This window comes from Tympanuchus pallidicinctus, unplaced genomic scaffold (assembly GCF_026119805.1).
Source record: "Tympanuchus pallidicinctus isolate F22 unplaced genomic scaffold, pur_lepc_1.0 scaffold14, whole genome shotgun sequence".
Classification (NCBI taxonomy): Eukaryota; Metazoa; Chordata; class Aves; order Galliformes; family Phasianidae; genus Tympanuchus; species Tympanuchus pallidicinctus.
In genome coordinates, this window is record NW_026294659.1 from 8,360,315 (window position 1) to 8,381,533 (window position 21,219).

Below are 21,219 nucleotides of genomic sequence, written 5' to 3' on the forward strand. Positions count from 1 at the left end.
GAGGGAGCTGGGCTTGTTCAGCCTGGAGAAGAGAAGGCTGTGGAGTGACCTCAGTGCAGCCTTCCAGTACCTAAAGGGAGCCTACAAGCAGGAGGGGAATCAACTCTTTACAAGGGTAGATAACAGCAGGATAAGGGGAAATGGTTTTAAGTTGAGGGACGGAAGGTTTAGGTTGGATGTCAGGGGGAAGTTCTTTACTATGAGAGTGGTGAGGTGCTGGAACAGGCTGCCCAGAGAGGTTGCGGATACTGTTCAAGGTTGTGGAGGTGTTCAAGGCCAGCTTGGATGGGGCCCTGGGCAGCCTGGTCTGGTATTGAATGGGGAGGTTGGTGGCCCTGCATATGGCAGGGGGTTGGAGATTCATGATCCTTGAGGTCCCTTCCAACCCTGGCCATTCTGTTATTCTGTGAAATATTATGAATTAAAAATACATAAAATATGTTATGTAATGCATTAATTATAATTTCACAGTTCTTAAGCAGTCTCTTTCCTTCCAGATAGCCCTAAGGGGTTATTTTTTTTCCTTTCATTGGTAGAACTTCATCTCTAATTGTTTAAGTAAAAGAACTTTCTTAAAAATTAAGATGATTACTCTCTTTCATTCTCCTAAAAACATCGGATTTCTTCTAGAACATTCCACAGAAGAAAAAGTTATTTAAAATGATGACCTAAAGCCTCTATCTTTCTGAACGAAGTTTAACTAAATTCAATTTAGACTTACATGGAGTTTCCTTTATTGTAGTTATTTCATTAATAAGAAGAGAAAGAAAATTGAATATAATTTCTATTCTAAATATCCATGAAATTTACTTCCAGTAAAAAAAAAAAAAAAAAAAAAAAATTCCTTAAAAGCAGTTTAGAATGAAAACTTCATTTTACAGTAAGTTTTCAGATCTAAACGAAAATAATCAATTATAAATGTATAAAGGAAAAAGAAAGATTTCACTGTGTCAGATTTAATTTTTTCCTACAGTTTAACTGAAACTCCATTTTCTCAAACTGAAAACTCAGGATTTAAGTGTCTTTGGTAAATCTGAAGGGAAAGACACCAATTATGAAAGCTAACAAAATGTATAATCTCTCTCTGTAATCTACAGTAGAAATAGAGCACAGCTAATATGCAGCTTAACATCTGAATTGGGTCACTATTAATTTAAGTTCTTAAACTCAATTTTTCTAATTTCTAATGTAAGAAAAAATAATTTCATCTCAACTTCTTGGTAAATTTCTTGCAGTTCTTTCAAAAATAAGCAATGTATAGCTATAGCAATAACTATAGTTGTCACTAGCACCTATACAGATTTTTCTGTCTTTACTAATCATTTCTTTCACGTTGCTACAATTCTCTGTGTGGCAGCAAAATGCGCATGGGAACAAAGCTGGCTGGCAAAACATTTATTTACTTTTTAACCTGGATCACCTCAATCCAGTTCACTATGCCTCACAAAAATGGCTTCGCCCTATGGAAACACATTCTTTGAAAAACATTTCTTAAACTACAGCATTATAATGTAAGAAAATCAGAGCATTTAAAATATATATATATATTTTCCTAATTTTGTCTAATTAAATATTTAGAAGTGTTTTTGTTGTTTAACCCTTCAAATATCACTGAACTTAGCTCAAAAATAGTGAATAAATTAGAAAAGGTAATGTAAATTATTTTTTCTAATTACAACTGATCTAGCAGAATACCTGCTAGCTAATCCTCTAACATAATTGTGTTACTAAACATAATTAATCAATTTTAGAAGGAATAAACAACTAAAATCAGAAGCCTTGCTCAGAAAAGTACCTTTTTGGTAAGTGAGGGAAAAAAAGCATAAACTAGTGCATATTTAAGATACATATTCTCAGACACTGTCATAGTAAACAAATGTGTCTTGTAGGCCAAAAACAGTAACAGATACCAGACAAATGTGTTGTTGGAGGAGAAGACGAACTAAATTGTCCAAAATTGAACTTATGAACTCTGAGGCAGATTCCTGTTATTTGTTAGCTGCTCTACTACAAATTTTGAACACACATAGAGTAGACTAAAGTGTCAGGTATGCTCTGATTCTTCCCTTTATTGAAGGGGTCTGAGACAGAAGGCACAAATTAGGAGAATAATCACATGTTCCCTTTCTACGTATGAACGATCTAGCATGGGAAAACTGCAGACTTAGAGCTATGGAAAGAAGAGACCAAAGGGAAACATTAAAATGATATATATAATACAAAGCATAAAGTGAGGAGGAAATATGACTTTCCCCTTTTTATTTATTTTTTAATGTATTTATTTAAATTCATGTTCACTTCTTTAATTCATCAAGTCTCTGAAAAACAAGATTATTTCGTTGAGAGAAAAAAAAAAAAAAAAAAAAAAAAAACTGTTTTGGAGTGATTTTAACTGAACAAAGTTGTACATTCCAATTTTTGAAATTCCAAAAATTTTTCTCTCTAACCTTTGCTCCTTTTTTTCATTTCTCTAAAGCCTAACAAATTGAAAAGCAAGAGTTAATGGATTCCAAAATCATGCCTTCTGAAGTGAGAACTGCGGAAAAAATAACATGAAACAAAACAAAATAAAATGCACGGAGGAAAAGAAGTATGTGTTTTAATTACTATACTGGTAATAGCCCTAAGTAAATGCTCCAGAGAATCAATTTAGAAACAAAGAACTTCACTTCTTGCTCTTGCTGTTAAAATGTTATCTCACAATAAAATCACTTCCTCAGGATTTTCAGAGCAGATGCACTGCTAAAAAACGTTTTCTTGTGCCTAAATGGAATTTCCTCTACTCCAATTTGTACCCATTGCTTTTCATGTTTTCACTAACCATCAATGAGAATATTCCACGTTCTTTACTCCCCAAATGGGATATTTATTACTCAGTGATAAGCTCACTCCTAAGCATCCACTTCTCCAGGCTGCATACTCTCAGCTCTCTCAGTCTCTTTCCATTTGTCAAATTCATCAGTCCCTACTTCGTTCTTCAGCCCTTCTCTGTACTCTAGCATATCCGTATGTCTCACGTGCGTTTGATCCCAGACTGAACTCAGCACTCCAGATATGACTCTCCAGGGCAGAACAGAGAAGAATTATCTCCCTTGACCAGCTGGTGATGCCCTTCATAATGCAGCCCAATATGCTCTTGTTCTTTTATTGGCCAACCCACTGATGGCTAATGACCAACAGTGACCTTCAGGACACACAACATTCTCTGCAAACCTGTATTTTACCTAGTTGGTCCCCAGTCTGTGCTTTTATGCTGTTAATTTCTCTCCAGGTGCGGGGACATGAAATTTCTCTTCTGTTCAACTTCATGCATTTTGTCCTATTTCTGCAGTTTGTCAAGGTCCAGTACCTATCTGATGCATGAAATTTGCTGAGGATGCACTTCAGTACTATCACCAAAATCATTAACAAAGACAATAAACAGTACTGGTCACAGTATTGAGCATTGCATAACTAATGACCTCCAGCTACACTCTGCACTACTGACCATAACCCACTAAGTCTGACGGGTCAGTCTGATGCCAGTATCCTGACTGCAAAATACTTTGACAAGCTCAAGATAAACACCTACTGCTCTCCAGTCATCCATCAAACTAGCCAAATCACTGTGGAAGGCAAACAGATTGGTCAAGCATTATTTCTTTTTTGTAAATCTATGTCAACTACTCCCAGTCAATTTCTTGTCCTCCATATGTTTGGAAATGGTTTCCAATATTATCTGTTCTAACACCTTTCCAAGAATCAAGGTGAGGCTGATTGGCCTGTAGCTTCTCAGATCTTTCTTCCTGCAGAAAGGAGTGATAGTTTCTTTCTGCCAGACTTCAGGATGTTCCCCTGGCTGTCATAAACTTTCCAAGATTATTGTGATCTTGACATCAGCCAGATCCCTCAGCACTTCATGGCGTATCCCATCAGGTTATATGGAATTGTATTTGTGCAATTTAAGTACTCCCTCATCTGATCCTCCTTCAACAAAAGTGATTATTCATAGCTCCAGACTTTCCCACTCATCTCAAGGGTCTGGGACTTCTGAATACAAGTCTTACCAGCAAAGAGCAAGATAAAAGAGACATTGAGTAACTTAATCTTTTCTGTATTCATCTTTCATCAAGTGATCTGCTCTATTCAGCTGCAAGAACAGCACATAAGACGACACCAGTTCATACTAAAGTAGTAAAAGTAGAAAGGGTATGAAGAAAGTGAAGGCTGAAACAGAGGATGCAAAGACATACTGAAGCAGGTCATCTGTGGAACAAAACAGTGTATGATCATGCAGTTAAGCACTATCAAAATACAGAGAAATAAGATTAAGATTATGATCTCCATTATTTGTCTCAATTTTCTCATTTTTAATTATTGTCATTTTTTGCAAGAGAGATGGAATTAGAAGCACAATAAAAGTTTCCTAATGTTCATTCACTAAGATATTTCTGAGTCCTTTTGAGAACTTTTAGAATGAATTGTAAAAACGAAAACAAACAAACAAACAAAAAAAAAACAACAAAAAACAAACACTATTTTCAAATTGCTGACAAACTTATGATATCACTAAAAACAAATATACATATTTTAATATTCTGTTCCATCTCAGGAAACCAAAACAGCAATCCATTAACTTTCAGATGCATCATCAGTAGATATTACAATTGAAATAAAATGTTGGAATTTTAGCCAGTAATATCAAGTGGATCTGTGTTTTAAGGTTAATATTCACTCTGGGCTTACCTTAAGATAACTCAATTAAAAAGTTTAACATGTAATAAAATGCATTTTGATCTTCATACTCAGCCCAGTAAGTTCCCAGAGACAAGAACAAACTTCGCATCTAAGTAATGTTAGAGGCTACAAGAAAGTGGACAGTGGAGTTGAGGAGGTCTTGTGATAATGTTGGTTGATGCTTGACTAAAAATGAGCCAGCAGTGTGCCCAGCTAGCCTAGAAGGCCAATGGTATCCTGGCTTGTAACGGAAATACCATTCAAAGAGGGAGTAAGGGTAGTGGTCATCCCTCTGTATTCACCACTGGTAAGCACTGGCTGCAACCAATGTTCAGTTTTGGGCTCCTCACTACAAGAGAGACATTGAGGTCCTGGAGCACGTCCAGAAAAAGGCAATAGAGCTGAAGAGAGGTCTGAAGAACAGGTCTTATTAGGAGCAGCTGGAATTGCTTTCTCTGGAGGAGGCTTGGGGAAAACCTTATTGCTCCCTACAATCACCTGAAGCTGTAACAGGGGAAGTTCAAGTAGCATATCAGAAAAAGGCTCTTCAGCAAGAGGTGGTCAGACACTGTGGAAGAGTCTTCCCAGGGAGCCAAACTCATGGCACCGAGTTTGAAGAAGCACCTGGACAACTCTGTTGGTCATATGGTTTGATTTTTGGGTGGCCCTGCCTGGAGCCAGGAGCTGGGCTCAATGATCCTTGTGGGTGCCTTTCAACTTGGAACACACTATGATTCCAAAATACCCATGCAGCATATATGGCAAACCATAACATCAGCCATTCTCTCTGCAAGTTGTCTGTACAGATTGTTTTATTCTGTCAAATAAAACACAACAGCAACTTACAGTAAAAGGAGCAGACTACCTGGCCCTTTAAGACAGCTTCATCTGAACAGGCACTAGACACAAACATAATATACTGTAAATATATTTACTGTAAGGTATGTCTAGCTAGTGAATCTGCTTAAGTTAATCATAAAATCCAACCCAAACTGTTTGTTGACAGGTAGAAATCCGTTCCTCTTGGATGCATGAAGTATAGACTGATCTTCCATTTTATCTATAGGATTATTCAACACATTTGAGAATATTCACTATAATTTGTTTCTACACAGATAAAATGGGAAACAGAATGGAATATTCAAAATATAGTTAAGGTAGAGGACACATCCAAATCAGACTTAGGGAAATGATATGCAAATAGATTACCCATAATTCAAATAGGTTAGAAATCACTCCAGAAAAAAAGGCACTGGACAACCTTTTCTTGTGGCTCATGGCTTAAGAGCCCTTCTTACGGAGTTCTTCCCTAGTAATAATCAGACTTCCCTTCTTAGCTTTAACTACCCGTTCAAAATTAATGCTGAAAGACAGCATGAAGTCAAGAAGCAGAAGGAAGCAGTCTTACCAAGAAATAGAAATAATAATTGCTACGGGATGAACAGTGAGCATATCTGTTTTATCAAATTTGTTACTGGAACGGCTGAGGTCAGTCTTAAAGTGAAAAAGTCATTTTGTCTAACCTTACTTAAATCATCACAAGGAGTCAGACTGATCCCACAAGCAGGAAAAAATCTGGTCTCCATCACATCCCTCTCTAAGTAGCATTAGAATTAAGTCCACACAAAAATTACTCTAAAAATTCTGACAAAACTAGTGCACAAACACACTGCTATAAGAACAAATATAAACAACTGAATATGACCATAGACAGGAAAACTAAGAGAAAGTAATTATTGCCAGCATTTCCTTTTTCTGGTCAATAATGGAAAGAAGAAACTGGGAAGATTGACCACACTTCACCTTTTATGCCCGCTTAGAAACTGTACAAAAACAAGAGGAGATATTTCATGAACAGTGATAGTCATTGATCATGTAACACAGAAACACGAGAAATGGAAAAACGTTTGAATACGCAGTAATTTGTCCCTCCAAAAATTCTTTCTGTGGCAAGTTATCATGATACCTTCATTAATAATTATTTTTTAAGTCAACAAATGAGTATGAGAAGTGAGAAAACAGTGGGGGAAAAAAATCACCTTTTTGAGCGTCTTTCCACACAGTTTTTCGATTATTCTCATAATTTTTATTCAACCAAGTGAGGATGATTCGTTCATATGGAGAATATATATTACTGGATAGAAGTTCTGTGTTTATTCTTGGCACATTCTGCATGTTTTCCAAATTGATCATATCAGCAGTATTACATGAAGAAACACGTGGTAGAACAAACACCTGGAATTAGAAAAAGTGTTTTAAACACAAGTGTAAAGGGAACAATTTCAAGTTGAATGATTAAAAAGTAGCATTTCAAACTCAGAAAGTTTTCTAGTTCAGTAAGTATGTTAGAGATAGCACATGAGCATGCATGCATGACAAAGAGCAGACTTGCTGAGGTTATATGGAATTCTTTTACTTCCTTAAACAAAAAGCAAATTGAAGTTTTCAAATGCTCTTTTGCCAACTTTTTACAGGTTTTGATGAACCAGTTGATGTCAGTGAGCCATGCCATATTCCGAGAATAACTGTGTATAGTCTAAGAAAAAAAAGTATTAATTACTGAGCTGTTAAACTGATCTCCAAAGCAATCTATAAGAAGTCTTGAAATGATACAGTTCATGGCACAGATGATCCTTTAAATCCAGATTATACAGACAGTTTTACTGAAAAAAATCTGTCGTGTCTGCAGTATAATTCTTCACATTCAGAGATCACTGATTATGTCTTGCATGAACCCATACTAAAAATATAAGAAATAATACATACTACATATACTATATAGTATACAAGAAAAATAAACAAGTTAAAATCAAAAATTCTACACCATACTTCTATTTTTTTTTTTCCAAATTGAAATAACAAGTCTGACCACCCAGTCTAGTGACTAAGAATATCAAGGACCATAGCCATAAATGGGAGCTACACTAATTCCATAAAGAGAAACCTGTTTCCAAATCAGAATGTAAATATCTTGCACCCCTTTTTATAACTGTTTCTCTTCATGCTAGCTATTAGAAAAGGGATCCACTTCTGGAGGCAAAGTGATAAAACTTTTTAATCTCTCCATTTGCTGCAGATGGAGAGGAACTCTCATTAAATGCAGCACAGCTACAGCCACATAACTTTGGAGTTCCCATACATATACCTGGATTTATTTTTTTTTCATGATGACACAAAGGATTGTCATCATTGCTTGCAACTTTTTGTGAAGAAAACCTTTTGTGACAAACTTATACATAAAACACAGTTGTCTATTAACATACATGAGACCAAACTACATCATCCATCATTGTTTAATTACAATAAAATTGAGTCACTTTTGAAGCATTTAAGTTCAGCACAATCTAGTACCATGCAAACACACCTGAACGAACTTATTTTTAACTTGTTTAGAAATACTCATTTCTCTCCGTGATACTTAAATGAGTTGAATGTGACTATCTTAAGAGAGAAAGAAATCTCAAAATTTTACATCATTACTTTCACATAACAATCGGAACAACAACAAAAAAGAAAGTAAGAAAAATACTGTTTTCTGCCTTTCCTAAACATCCTTGCAGGTTAATTTATTGCAATGTTCCTCCATCAGTATCAACTGGCATTCTATCAAAAGGATCAAAACAGGAAAGAATAACGGCAACTGCATTTAAGAGAAAGTACAAAACATTGTTTACCCATAAAACATTTTTTTACTGTCTTTTACCAAGAAAGTTCAAATAATTCATAACACAAGGTGCCAATGTCCACATTCCTTTTTAGATACTGTGGAAGGACCAGAGCACTAGTATGTAGTACACTATATAAAAATTTTCAGATACAAGTTTAGGAAGCGTTACTACTTTTAACAATGGAAAGCATCATAATTAATACATGTTCAGAAAATCTAAAGACAGATTATCTTTCTTGAAAAATTGACTTGACCCAAGGTTAAAGTACTGCTTCTATTGATGGTCTGTATCTTTCCATTATGTTTCAAATGTTTAGAATTACAGCAGCATTTCAGCCCATGCTCATCAAGAAAGCTACAAGTGTACCTCTATGATTTATGAAGTCCCCCTTTGTTGTGCACAGGCCATACCTTTCCCCGCCCCCCAGGATAAACTTGATTTTCCATTTCTGCGAACTCGAGTTTATGTAGACATTGATTCCTCTGTAAATTCCGCAGCAATAGATTTCATAATAGGAAAGTGGGCCATTGTGCATTGGGCATGGACATGAAAGCAGTAGGAGATGACATTCTGATTGATAAGGAACACTACACTTATTTCCAACATCAAATTGGATAACACAACATCTCTCATGAATAGATAAATTATTTCAGCATTTTCTTAAAATTGCAGCATGCTATTTGAGAAGGAGAGGATTCTGTTTCATTTTATTTCACTTGATAGCAATCACAAAAATGCTTGTCTCTAGTTTCATTTTACTGAAACTCCTTTTAAGACATGAAACATTCTCTTGAATTCAGAGCATTTAAAAACTAGTCCCAATAAATATTTTTATATAAAACAATCTTGCTATCTTGACAGTTCATATCCTGTTTTTCTTTACTGTTCTGATGCTTTATTTCCAACATAAGTAAATAAATAAATCCTGTTTGGCAGCAGCCATTGCCACCCTTGTCACAAAATGGGATTGAATAAGATGATATGAAAGAGAAATTAGGACATTGAATGCCAAGTGACTAGACCCAGTGTAAAGCTGTGTTATATGAGTTCTGTTTATTTGCTATTACATTGAATTGAATACCACCTTAGCCAAACTGCACAAAACTAAAGCAAATCAAGTAAAGCAGATAAGAGTAATTCCCAGTACATAAGGAGGAGGCAAAAAGAAGAGAAATGTGATAAGGCTGTAAAAAATGTGCTATTACATGATAGAAAGATGAAAGAACAAGGAATGAGAAACTGAAGCATGTTTCTCATTCATGAGACAGGGAACTAGTGACAAGTGACAATAAACACATCTTTACAAAAGGCTTAAAAGGCTCATCCAAAGGTGAACCACTTTCATAACCCTAGCAACCAGGGACTTTTTCCCATTCTTCCAGGAAATTCTTCTTCTTCAACAATGCTCACAGAGATTAAAGATCTATTTGAAGCCCCCTTACTCCATAAGCCAACTTCACATAGTGCACCAGTTCTAGCATAAGGAAAGGGGCAGAAAAATATAGCAAGGACAGATGGTAGGGAAAATCAAAGTAAGAAAGACGCACTTTCAGTAGTCACTCACAGCTAGATTACTCTAAATCAATAGTGACAATTTCTTCTCAGTTACTAAAAAGACTAGAAAGTTTATAAAAACAGACCGTACTTGACTAATGCACACATGAAAGAAAATAGTAGAAAAAAAAAATAAAATTTAAAAAATTATAGTGAAAGAGGTTGAAGCAGCAGCAGAAAAGAAGCTTTTGCTTCCGAACTATTGCCTCCAGAATACCAATACTTGATTATATCAAAGTGTTTAGAAGATTAAACGAGTCCACAGATTTAACCAAGCACCTTTTACACAACTTCAAGCCATCTTTTTATATGCTACTTTGTATTTCATTTTACATTTTAAGCCTTCCAAAGCAAAAATTTTCCATCAAAAGAGCATAACTAATAAAAACCAAACCATAGTCAGTACTAAAGTTTCTCCAAAGTCTTTTATCCCTTTAATTTTTTCCCTAACCAAATATCTTGGTTAAACCACTATTCTATCCCACATAAGTAACTGCACTTCCACACATACCGAAACCAAAATCAAACCTAAAATCCACTTTTTCCCCTAGGCCAAAAACTCAATAAAGACATTTGTATTGTCTAAAACAGCAACTTGACTGTTGGCTTTTATAAAGAACAGAGAATCAAACTATAAAATGCTTGAGTTCATATCCTATAATTTAAGATTTGAAGGAGTAAATTAACCATAAGCAATTTGGGCAGTTTGTAATTTTCCAGCCACTCTTTGGTAAGAAAATTAAGGAGAAAATATTTTGTTTAGAATTAATAAGTAACACTTCATGATATTAAAGAAAACACAAATTACGTGTGAATGTAGCATTTAAATATTCTTTCTTTTTCTATTTTATTAATTCAGATTAAAGAAAATTCCTTTGGATCTAACTTCTGCGAACACAAAAAGTAAATAAAATTAATGATATGATACAAAAATGATCAAATTAAAATTGCTACTGTGAGAAGCAATAGAGAGTTTCAAATTATAAGTGTTAATAATTCCACCAAAATTGAAGGTAACTTCTCTTTTATTTAGGCATCAGACAAAACAAAAGCCAGAGCTGCTTGAATAGCTGACTCTTTTTGATGGTACTTGCATAAATGTTGAAAGTATATTTGGCAGTATCCCCAGTTGAATTAGACCATTTCTCCATACAAATTTTTTAGAGTTCAATCTCATTAGTGAAGAAAAAAAGCAAACATAATTGTCTACTATTAACTTTGAGGCTATTATTTTTGATTCTGTGCTAGTCTGTCACAGAGCTATGAATAAATTAGCAAAATCCAAAGATAGCAAACTTGTTCTGGTCTGTATGATTGCATTTTTCTACATGCATTTGCATGTAGAACTCCCATATGAACTTAAGACCATTTGTCTTCATATGTATATATAACGTTTGTTGCCTGTTTTTATGTCAGCTATTTTTCTCATTGCTTTATTTTAGATCAGTTTGATGTTTTTGCTTCATAAATTGTTTGCCAGTCTTTACTGTTTAAGTAAGTAATACTGAAAAAAGTGTTATTTTTCTCACATAATGAAAAAACAGTTGAGGCATCTCTAAAGATTGTCTGCTCCAGGCATAGCCAACACAGCCCACCTCTTGCCCCATGCCATCATGGTGGCAGCTCTTCCCTGTTGAGTAGCCCAGCCTGGCCCCAGCATGCAGCTGTTCGGTAACAATCAAACATAGGACTGCTATTAACATCTCAGCTGAAACCAGGAAGGACACAGTGCAGTACCAGTGCAGTACCAAATCAAGTTATTGCAAATGACTTAATGCATTTTGATATGCTGGCTAAACACAATTCTGCAAACAGCAAAAATATGCAGCCTTGCTTTTCATTTTTATAAGTGAATTTGAGAACAGGTTTTAGTATAGTTTAGTCAGTTTTTTTTTAATATAAACATATTTTATAGAATCTTTCAGGATATTTGCAATTCCATTTTCAGTCTGCATAAATACATCACCTGTGAACATTCAAATGGAATGTTTGGAGATGCAATCAGATATTCAACTCAAATATTTGATCAAGTCTCTTTACTAGATTTTAATAAGATCTCTTACCAGAAAAAATACCCTTTACTTCACAGTCACACCTTACTCATGTCATCACTTTCGGGCAGTAAGTGCACATTTATGAACAACTGTTTTCAAGGATTAAGTATAAGAGTAAAACATCATCCAAAATCTCTGATGAGAGCTCACTAAAAATTTTCCATTAAACAAGTCTTCCATTAAGCTAACTGATGCATTAGTTTCATGCACCCCAAGAAAAGCTTAAGTATCTCATAAGTTTTATGCTTTTGCTGCCCTATTTATTTTTTTTTTTCAATTAAAAAGGTTTTGTTATATACTTATATATTAATTATATGCTATATTTTCCATGTAGCCCAAAGCAATTCCTCTTCTCTTCATAGCAGCCCAGGCAAGCCAAAAATTTGTACACCCATGATCTAGTTCAAGCTCTTTGCTTAAATCTGAATCAGCTAGCATGGGTTACCAGGAACATGTTCAGGTGGGTTTAGGATTTCTCTAGTGATGGAGACTCCACAGTTCCTCTTGGCAATCTGTTTCAGTGAGGAACCAGCATCAAAGTAAAAAAAGTTTATTAAGTTTAAATGAAATTAAATTTAAATGAAATTTCTTGCATTTTAGTATGTATTTCAGCCTTTTGCCATGCCACTGTTTACCACTGAGGAGAATATTGACCTGTTTTCTTTACCTTCAGCTATTTACACGCATTTATAAGATCCCTCTGGAACCTTCAGTTCTCCTGTCTGAACAGCTACAGCTCAGTCAACTTCTCTTTGTATAGTAACTGAATCAATTCCCTTAACCACCTTTGGAAAACTTCACCAGAGTCACTCCATTGCACTCAGTTCTTTCTAGAGAGTCCACATAATATTTATATTTTTAATTTATTTTCCATCCTTTTGAACAGAAGTAAATATTTTCAGACATGCAAATATCACTGATCATCTATGAGTACATTGGGTTTACTTTGGAAAATATGACTCAAACATCTAAAGTATTTATCTGTCATCATCAAAACAAACTCAGTATTAGAGGTCCATATTGATTCCTTAGTGGGAATAAATATTACAAACCTGCTTATCCATTTCAAAATTCCACTCTACCAAAAGGTGATACGTATCATGGTTGTGAATATGTCTAGCCAACAAAGTATTTCCAATGGAAAGTGTTTCTAAACAGAGTAACCAAAAAGTATGAGTATGGCACAGTTTTCTTTTTGGAATTAAAGATCTATATAATCCTACAAGATACAGAGTATTCTAACATAGTCTTTCCTAATTAAAGCATATTATTACATTGCTAATTTCAGGACCAGGAAAATGAAAGTGTTCTCATTTAAAACTGTCTCAGATAGACTCTGCAGAAAAATAACATACTTGAGAAGTAATTAAAAATTTGTTTGGGGAAAAAGAAAAAAAAAAAAAAACAAAAAGCAAAAAACAACATAACTTGAGTTTCCTAAAGATCTCTTTTAAAGCTTTTTATTTATTTATTGCCATCAGGTCTTCAGAATTTAAGTAGTAAAAGTACCTACAATTTACCTTGTACACCTGCAATAACACGTCTGTCCAAGCTTGTTTGCTGATCATCTCAAATACACTGTCCTCCAGAATTAACACTTGTTTGCTGCTAAACATAACTAAGTTTTTCTTATCTCCTTTTTTCCAGTTAGCTGCATGAGCCTTCAGATAGAGGAGAAATAATTATTTTCAATACTAATTTCAACAGGATAGGAAATTCACAAGAGAACAATAATCAAACTATGGTATAAATGAGTGATATGCTTGCTATAATGCAGTAGTGATCAACACTAGAACCATTTCCAGTTCAACACCATTTCAATAATAAGGTCATTGCAGAACTGACAGGAGTTGAAGACAGCAATGAGAACAGAGAATCAACACAATGGATTTTTTAATAAATTAGAAAAAATGGGTAGAAAGCAGTAAAAGTAATTCCACTTTGAAAAAAAAAAATTACTATTAGAAACTAGTAACAGGTATGAGAAGGAATGGAAGAAAAAAAAACTGGGAGAAGGTATGAATATCAGCATCAACTTCAAGTTCTGTTCACTCATGCATGCACTGAGATTTACGCAATACAAAATAGTCACTACAGGAGGATTTCTCTTGGTCCGCATAGATTTTTTGTTTTGAAAAACTAATACTTGCATGAGATCTTTTTTAAAAAAAGAAAAAAATAACAAAAAATACAAACCTACCTCCAGCACAGCTTGCATTTTAGTCCACTTCTTATAATCATCAGGTTCTAACAGGTATTCTGGCATAACATGGGGAAGACTTGCTCCTTGGCTTCTAAAATCGTTAAAGAAAAAAATAATGAAAATTTAGTAGGTAGGCAGGATAATATTTTGAAGGGTAGTTAAGGTTTTCAACTTACTCAATCTATGTATACCTATTGTATCCGAGCACACTGGGGATGAATGATCCAGCTTTGTCAGTTCCTTAATAGATAGCCCTTATTTGTGACATTTATGCTCATTTCCAATGCCTACAATTACCTGATGCTAAAAGCAAGACGCTTTCAGTGCTTAGTGGGCATGGTAGTGGTGGGTTAGACTAGATGAACTTAACAATCTTCCCAACCTGAATGATTCTTTAATTCCTCACAAGAATTGCTCCTTCATAAAGAATTACAGTGCAAAGAATCAAAATATAATACACATTTCCATGTAAAAGCTAAAGCACCACTATTACATAACATTAGTAGAATTAAAACTTGATGATCTGTATGTGAAACTGACATCAGAAGTCTTATGTGTGTAAAAAACAGGTATTTCTAAACTCAGACAATTGTCACACTGACCTGTCATCTGTTCAAGTGACTAGTAAGTGCAATTAAAAAGTGAGTGCAGTAAAAAATGCAATTGCAATAAGTAGTACAAATACTAAAATAACCAGTTGAAGAAGTAATATTTATAAATTCATATGTTAACGGAAAGAGGGAAAAATATATTTTCTCGGGATAGGGATAGCACAAAAATTTCCTGATGTCCAGGTCAGAAAAATTATTCTACCATATCTAGATTTGTATTGCTCTTTGTGTTTTCAAAACAGCTAATGTGAAAATAATTGGATGAGTTTTTCTTGTTATATAACCAGTCCCTCACACAAATGAAATAATCATACTTTTCTGGTACCACACAGACCAAAAATCAATTTCCGTTGCACATTAAAATCATATAGTACAGATAGTTTGACATTAGAAGCATGACAGCTTATTTCTCATCTCACTGAATTACATAATGCCAGTAAGAGTATGTCTTTGTACCTATAGTTTATATTTCATATGTTTTAAAATAGAAATATTTAACCAGGGATCCAAGATGGCATCAAGTTAGTAGCCTGCTTCTAAAACTCAAAATATCTGAAATTCCCATTTTCAATTAAATCACAAGCTCTGTTCCTGAAATCTTTTCAACATTTCTGTTCTTTCTAAACACTAAAAGGAGGAAGCTACACAACTTCCATCTTTTCAGATGTTCTATCTTCCTTTCAATGGTTATAATTGGTAGATAGACAGAAATAGGTACGATCTATAATTTTCATCCTCAAGAAAGCTACTTACATAGCAACGTTGATACATCACTGCATGAAGCTGAACACAGGAGGGTCAGGTTGGCAGTGAGAAACAGGTTCTCACTGAGAGGGTAGTCAGGAACTGCAACAGGCTCCCCAGGGAGGTGGTCACAGCCCTTGGCCTGCCAGAGTTCAAGATGTATTTGAATAACACTCTCAAACATAGGGTTTGATTTTTGGATGGTCCTGTGTGGAGCCAGGAGCTAAGGATTTGAGTTCGTTGCACTTCAACATCTTTATCACCTACCTACACAGTGGGATTGTGTGCATTCTCAGCAAGTTTGCTGCTGACACCAAGCTGGGGTGTGCAGATGATACAACAGAAGGAAGAGATGCCATCCAGAAAGACCTGGACAGGCTTGAAGAGTGGGCCCATGTGAAACAACTGAAGTTCAGAAAGGCCAAGTGTAACATATTGCACACTGGTCAGGGAAATCCCAGACATTATTACAGACTAGGAGAAATCATGGAGAGTAGTCCATGTGGAGAAAGTCTTGAGTGTCCTTGTGGAGGAAAAGATTAACATGAGCCAGCAGCATATGCTTCTATGCAACCTGGAAAGCCAACTGTATCCTACGCTGGATCATAAGATAAGTGGCCAGCAGAGCAAGAGAGGTGGTTGTTCCTCTCTACTCCGAACTCTTGAGGCATCATCTAACTTACTGCATCCAGGTGTGGGATCCCCACTACAAGAAAAATGTGGAGCTATTTGAGCAGGTCCAGATGAGGGTTACAAATTAATTTTATTTATATTGCAAAATGCCCATTTTTTTTCTTTAACTGCCACAATAAAGTACCAAATAAGCTTTTTGATATCAAGAAAAATAAAACTGATTCTTTGAACGTTATTTGAAATAGTGAAAAACATCCACCTACTTCAGTAGCTGACAAACTTGAAAGATGAATTACACTTAATTTGAACTACGTTGACCAGAAAATAGTTGGTGGAAGAAAGTTGAAAACTGTTTTTCTGTTGTGTGCGTGTTCTCCTGGGATTCCACAGGATGCAATGTTGCACTTTCCACAAATCACAATGAACAGGCAGGGATGGCAGATGACAGATTAATTGCTCTCTAGGCTGACTCTTGCTGTCCTACTATCTTTACATACAGTTGTACCAGCAGTACAAACATCTGACATGTTTGGAACTGGACTAAAAGCACTATTAAATAGCAACTCGCGAAGAAATGCAAGTTTCCTAGGTAATGCTTAAATGCACTGACAGGAAAAGAATATCCATAAAGCACAAACTTTGGAGAAATCTGTCAGGACTCAAATTAGAATAGGCAAAAACTAATAGGATGTCATAATACTAAGCGTCGATTTAATCAACTAGCAGAAAGTGCAAACAAGATCAGGAGTCCAGCTAGGTCTGGTTCTCTGTGGCAACTTTTACAGTTTTGCTAGGACTGCTATGGATTATGTCTTTGTTTCCAGTCATCACACAACATCATTCATTGAAGACTTTTCTAGTTGATCTCCTTGGAAAAATATTTCTCCATGTGCTGCTCATTTTCAGTGTTATGAATAAATGTTTGCATTTCTCAATTAAGTTTTTATGAAATAAATAAGGTAAAGAGACATTCTCTCTATCCCTCTATTTCTCCAAGATACAATGACATCTGAAGTTAGATAGGAAAAAAAAAAAAATAATTAAAATTAAGTTAGTTTGAGATAGAGCTATAAAACCCCAAAGTTAAGAGTGAAGGACTCTGAAAGGGACATCAGCTGCCAATTCAAAGATTAGTATAGTCTTTCCTGACAGGAACTGAACAGAATGAGATGATTTGTGTAGCAAAATTTAGGACTGTTAATAAAGGTAACAGGATTCAGCAGAGGAAGCACATCTTGAAGTTGCTCTTGACAATTTTCCTAGGAATACTAACTTGACACCAAACCTAAGGTAGTGGCAAACAAAAAGCTTTTCTTAGGTCAGAATTAAAGAAGTTTCTTGTCCCTTTGTCCTCAGTAAAACAACTGTATACTAATTAAATAGATAAGAAAATCTCTTGAATTCACTTAGAGAACTGTTTGGCATTGTATTTCCTCAAACTCAATGCCTCAATATGTGAAAGGATGTAACACTCCTAAAGAAGAATCAGCAGGGTGGCATTAATAATACGATGGTAAAACATTCTTAGCAGACCATTGGCTAATGACTCCAGCTTTTGAGATACAATGGAAAAAATAGGTTGAGATGTATCCATCAATCCTTTTATTTAGTATCAGAATGTACACAGAGGAGGCAAAAACAACAGGAATATGTAAGCATTTGTTCTCATTACTGAAGAAAGTAAAAAAATATCATTCTGACATTGCTGGCATGATTCTTCTGAATCATCTGCCACTGTGTTATCAGTGATGCACAGAATAATGTTGTTCTGTTCTGCCTCTTATTAAAAAGTTGCAAATAAGAATCCAATGTTACTGGACAACAGAGGAAACCCCCGCTACTGTTACAGAAAACCTTAAAGCTGAGCTTTTTTTTCTATGTCTATTGACTTGGTTCTCTACTAAAATGGTTATCAGTAATACTGCTATCAATGTAAAGATTCAGATAGCTTTTTCTTTTCTTTTTTTTAATTTTAAAATAGTTGAATTAAAGAAGCCATGCACAGCATTTTATTTTATTTTATTTTTTATAGGCTTCCATCAGGCTTTTTGATTTTTTTGCAGTAAGTAAGCTTATGGGATCTAATGAGTTGACTCAGCATCCCCAGGAAGATGGAACTATTGAAAGTACAATTCTATAACAGAACAGAAAAAAAAATGTTTGAGATAATGGTAGATAAACATTGGTTTTCCATATCAGTGAGGTTTTTTAAAGTTGCAATTTACCACTCTTATGAGTTGTTCTGTTTACATGTATCCAGGAAAAAATACTCGCTGATGGCACTACATTCACTACTATTCTGTTTTTAGACCTGAAGCATGAGAAACAACATACACCAGCAGACACAAGTATCACTACAGCTTCTGACCCTTCTGTTACATGAGAGACAATGTACAATGGTTTCATTATAAGTTTGTATACAACTTCATCACTGCCTGTTACGTGAAGAAGCTTGTATTAAGGACAGTAAGTAAATAGATCTTAAATTGCAGGATAACCCCTTGAACACCACTGAGAGTGCTAAAAAGATGCATAAATGCAGGATTTGAGGGCTTCAGATAATCATTAAGGTTTCATTATATTAGACTTACTCTGAAAGTAATAGTCGTTCATTTCACACCCTAACAAGAAGAATGAAGAAGAGTTTGTCAATTTTTACTTGCACCATATTTCACAGCTGCTCCATTTTACATAATAAAATAAGACTGCCAGAGTTCCTAAACTTACAGTTTAGCTGGAATCATGTTTGAGCTAAATTAATAAATGTAGGAAATTATAGAAATTATATCACACATGTACTTACTTAAGGAAGGTAAGCAACGTAGAATGCTGCCAGTACAGCTGTATCATTCGTTCAACTGGATCAAGGGGCAGCGACTGGCTCAATGTAATGCCTGGTAACAACTGTCCGCTCAGGTGGAACAACATGTCATAAATAGTATCTCTGTCAAGATTTTGTTTAAAAACTTTTTCTTGGGAAGAAGTCATTTTGACTTTACAGACATCACTAAGAGAGAAAAAGTTTCTGATATTACTCTTTTAAATGAGCAAAATTATCTAGCATTATTTTATCTCTGACAATCATAAATTTAATAAAGCATGATACAAAAACAGCTGTAAAAAGGCTGATAAATATCGTAGTTTTTCCTTTACAAGAATTTTTATAAGTATGTAAGAATTTTGAAATTCATGCAACATTTAATAACTTCACACACAAAAGACTTTATCACTGCTTCATGCCAAACATAACTGATTTCTAACATGTTTATAAATGCCTACACATGTCCCAGGAGAATGGTTTCTATGATATTGAGTACGAAAGCAGACAATCAGCTCAGTGATGCCACTAAGATCAATATATTTCCAGAGTGTTTGCAAAACTATTGATTATTACGTTTGCTTCCCCATCTGTTTCTTACGGGGGGAGAACCCGAGGTAAAAGACATTGCTGAAAAGTTATATATGCCAATAAAGTAGAAACAATTGATAAATCTGTGCTCATTCTGGGAGGAAAATAAATTTCAGATAAAAGGTTTTAACTGGTTTTAGCTGCATATTTTGCATACACCTCACTGTGATATGAGAGCAACAGTGTAAGTACATTTGGAAATGTACTTAAAAACACATTTCCAAAACTAAAAAATAACTCCTAAATGACATGTTTATATAATATACAAACATACGTAGCATAGATGATACAATCTTAATATGGGACTGTGCATTCAACTCTGTCTATATTCCTCAGATTATATACGTTTGTTTATATATTATCAGGCAGACACAAGTTAGCTCTATGTAGACATGAATTACCGTCTTAGTGAATGGGGTATTGAAACAGGATTTGGTCCCTTAGACCAACCAAAGAGAGTGAACCAACTCTGAACAGCAGTTAAAGTTTTCTGAAAGATGAAGTCTTCTTTGTTCTCATTAGGGAAAAATGATAATTCAGATTCATTTTCTCTCCCATCACTTTGACTGTCAGCTTCAGTCTCTTCAGTCATCTTCTCAGCACTTTCATCCCTTTCAAGAGTAATATCTGACTCCGAATGATAGAGGGGGAAAAAAAGAAAAGGAAAAAAAGAAACAAAATGATTCCTTATTTTCCTATCTTGATCTGATAAAAAAAAAAAATAGCATTTTTTTAAAAGACGAAAGTTCTTCGAAAACAAAAACAACTGTCAATGACTAATGATCAATTTATTTCAAGAATAGATCACATTAAGTGACATGTATATGTCTTGGGCACAGAAAAAGATATGTTTTTGCAATACAATTTCACTTAAGTGATTATCCAATCAGAAAAAAAAAATCAGACAAGGATTTTGAAACAATAGTCAGAAGTCATAAAAATCTTACATGCAGTTCCAATAGCTATGGCTTTACCAACTAGTCACTGATAGCTCCTCACTCCAATCACAGAGCATGGCTCAGGAATTGAGTTGTGTTCAAACAGTTTATCAGGGATTGTGTAGGTACAGTTAAGCTTACTCCCTGACCAGTAAAGGAAGTCTTCAGACTTTTCTCCCTTGCTAGGTCTTCTCTCTCTTCCATCTTGATTTGGTTAAAGCTTAAATTGCATATTATTACTGGGTTTTGGTACAAAAATATTGCATAAAAGGTAACAATACAATCTAGCACAAATAACTCAGACAGAAATACATCTTTAGAGACGAAATCAACAGTACCATAGCAGTTTTGTTGTGTCACTAAATGATGCAAAAGTAATCTAGTTAATACCTTGCACATTTAAATAAATATTTGTTTAGGATTTATGGAAGGAAAAAAAAAACAATACAATGCAATGCAAGCAAGAGTAGAGAGTCAGGTCCTCAATAAGATGATCAAGCAGACAGATGTTTGAACAGTTTGGCTGCCTGATGAGGTTATTCTCTTATCTCGTCACTGACCCCTTGCCAGAGATTATTGCCTTTTCATATCTGAATCTGTTTTCTTTTGAACGCATCTTACATCATTCCCTTACAAATGAATCATGTTGATAGAGTTAATTTTTAATACATCTAACTAACTTGTCTTGG

At 34.8% G+C, this 21,219-nt stretch overlaps 1 protein-coding gene across 1 annotated transcript in view; it reads right to left on the reverse strand.

Annotated features, from left to right (window-relative positions):
- The window catches only part of CFAP47 (cilia and flagella associated protein 47), a 252,315-nt gene that overhangs the window by 170,954 nt on the left and 60,142 nt on the right, over positions 1–21,219 (reverse strand). The window contains exons 30-34 of the mRNA XM_052674366.1: positions 19,994–20,219; positions 18,987–19,190; positions 14,193–14,286; positions 13,513–13,653; positions 6,756–6,951 (exon numbers count right to left, since the gene is read on the reverse strand). Coding sequence (XP_052530326.1) covers positions 6,756–6,951; positions 13,513–13,653; positions 14,193–14,286; positions 18,987–19,190; positions 19,994–20,219 — 861 coding nt within the window. The remainder of the gene's footprint in view (positions 1–6,755; positions 6,952–13,512; positions 13,654–14,192; positions 14,287–18,986; positions 19,191–19,993; positions 20,220–21,219) is intronic.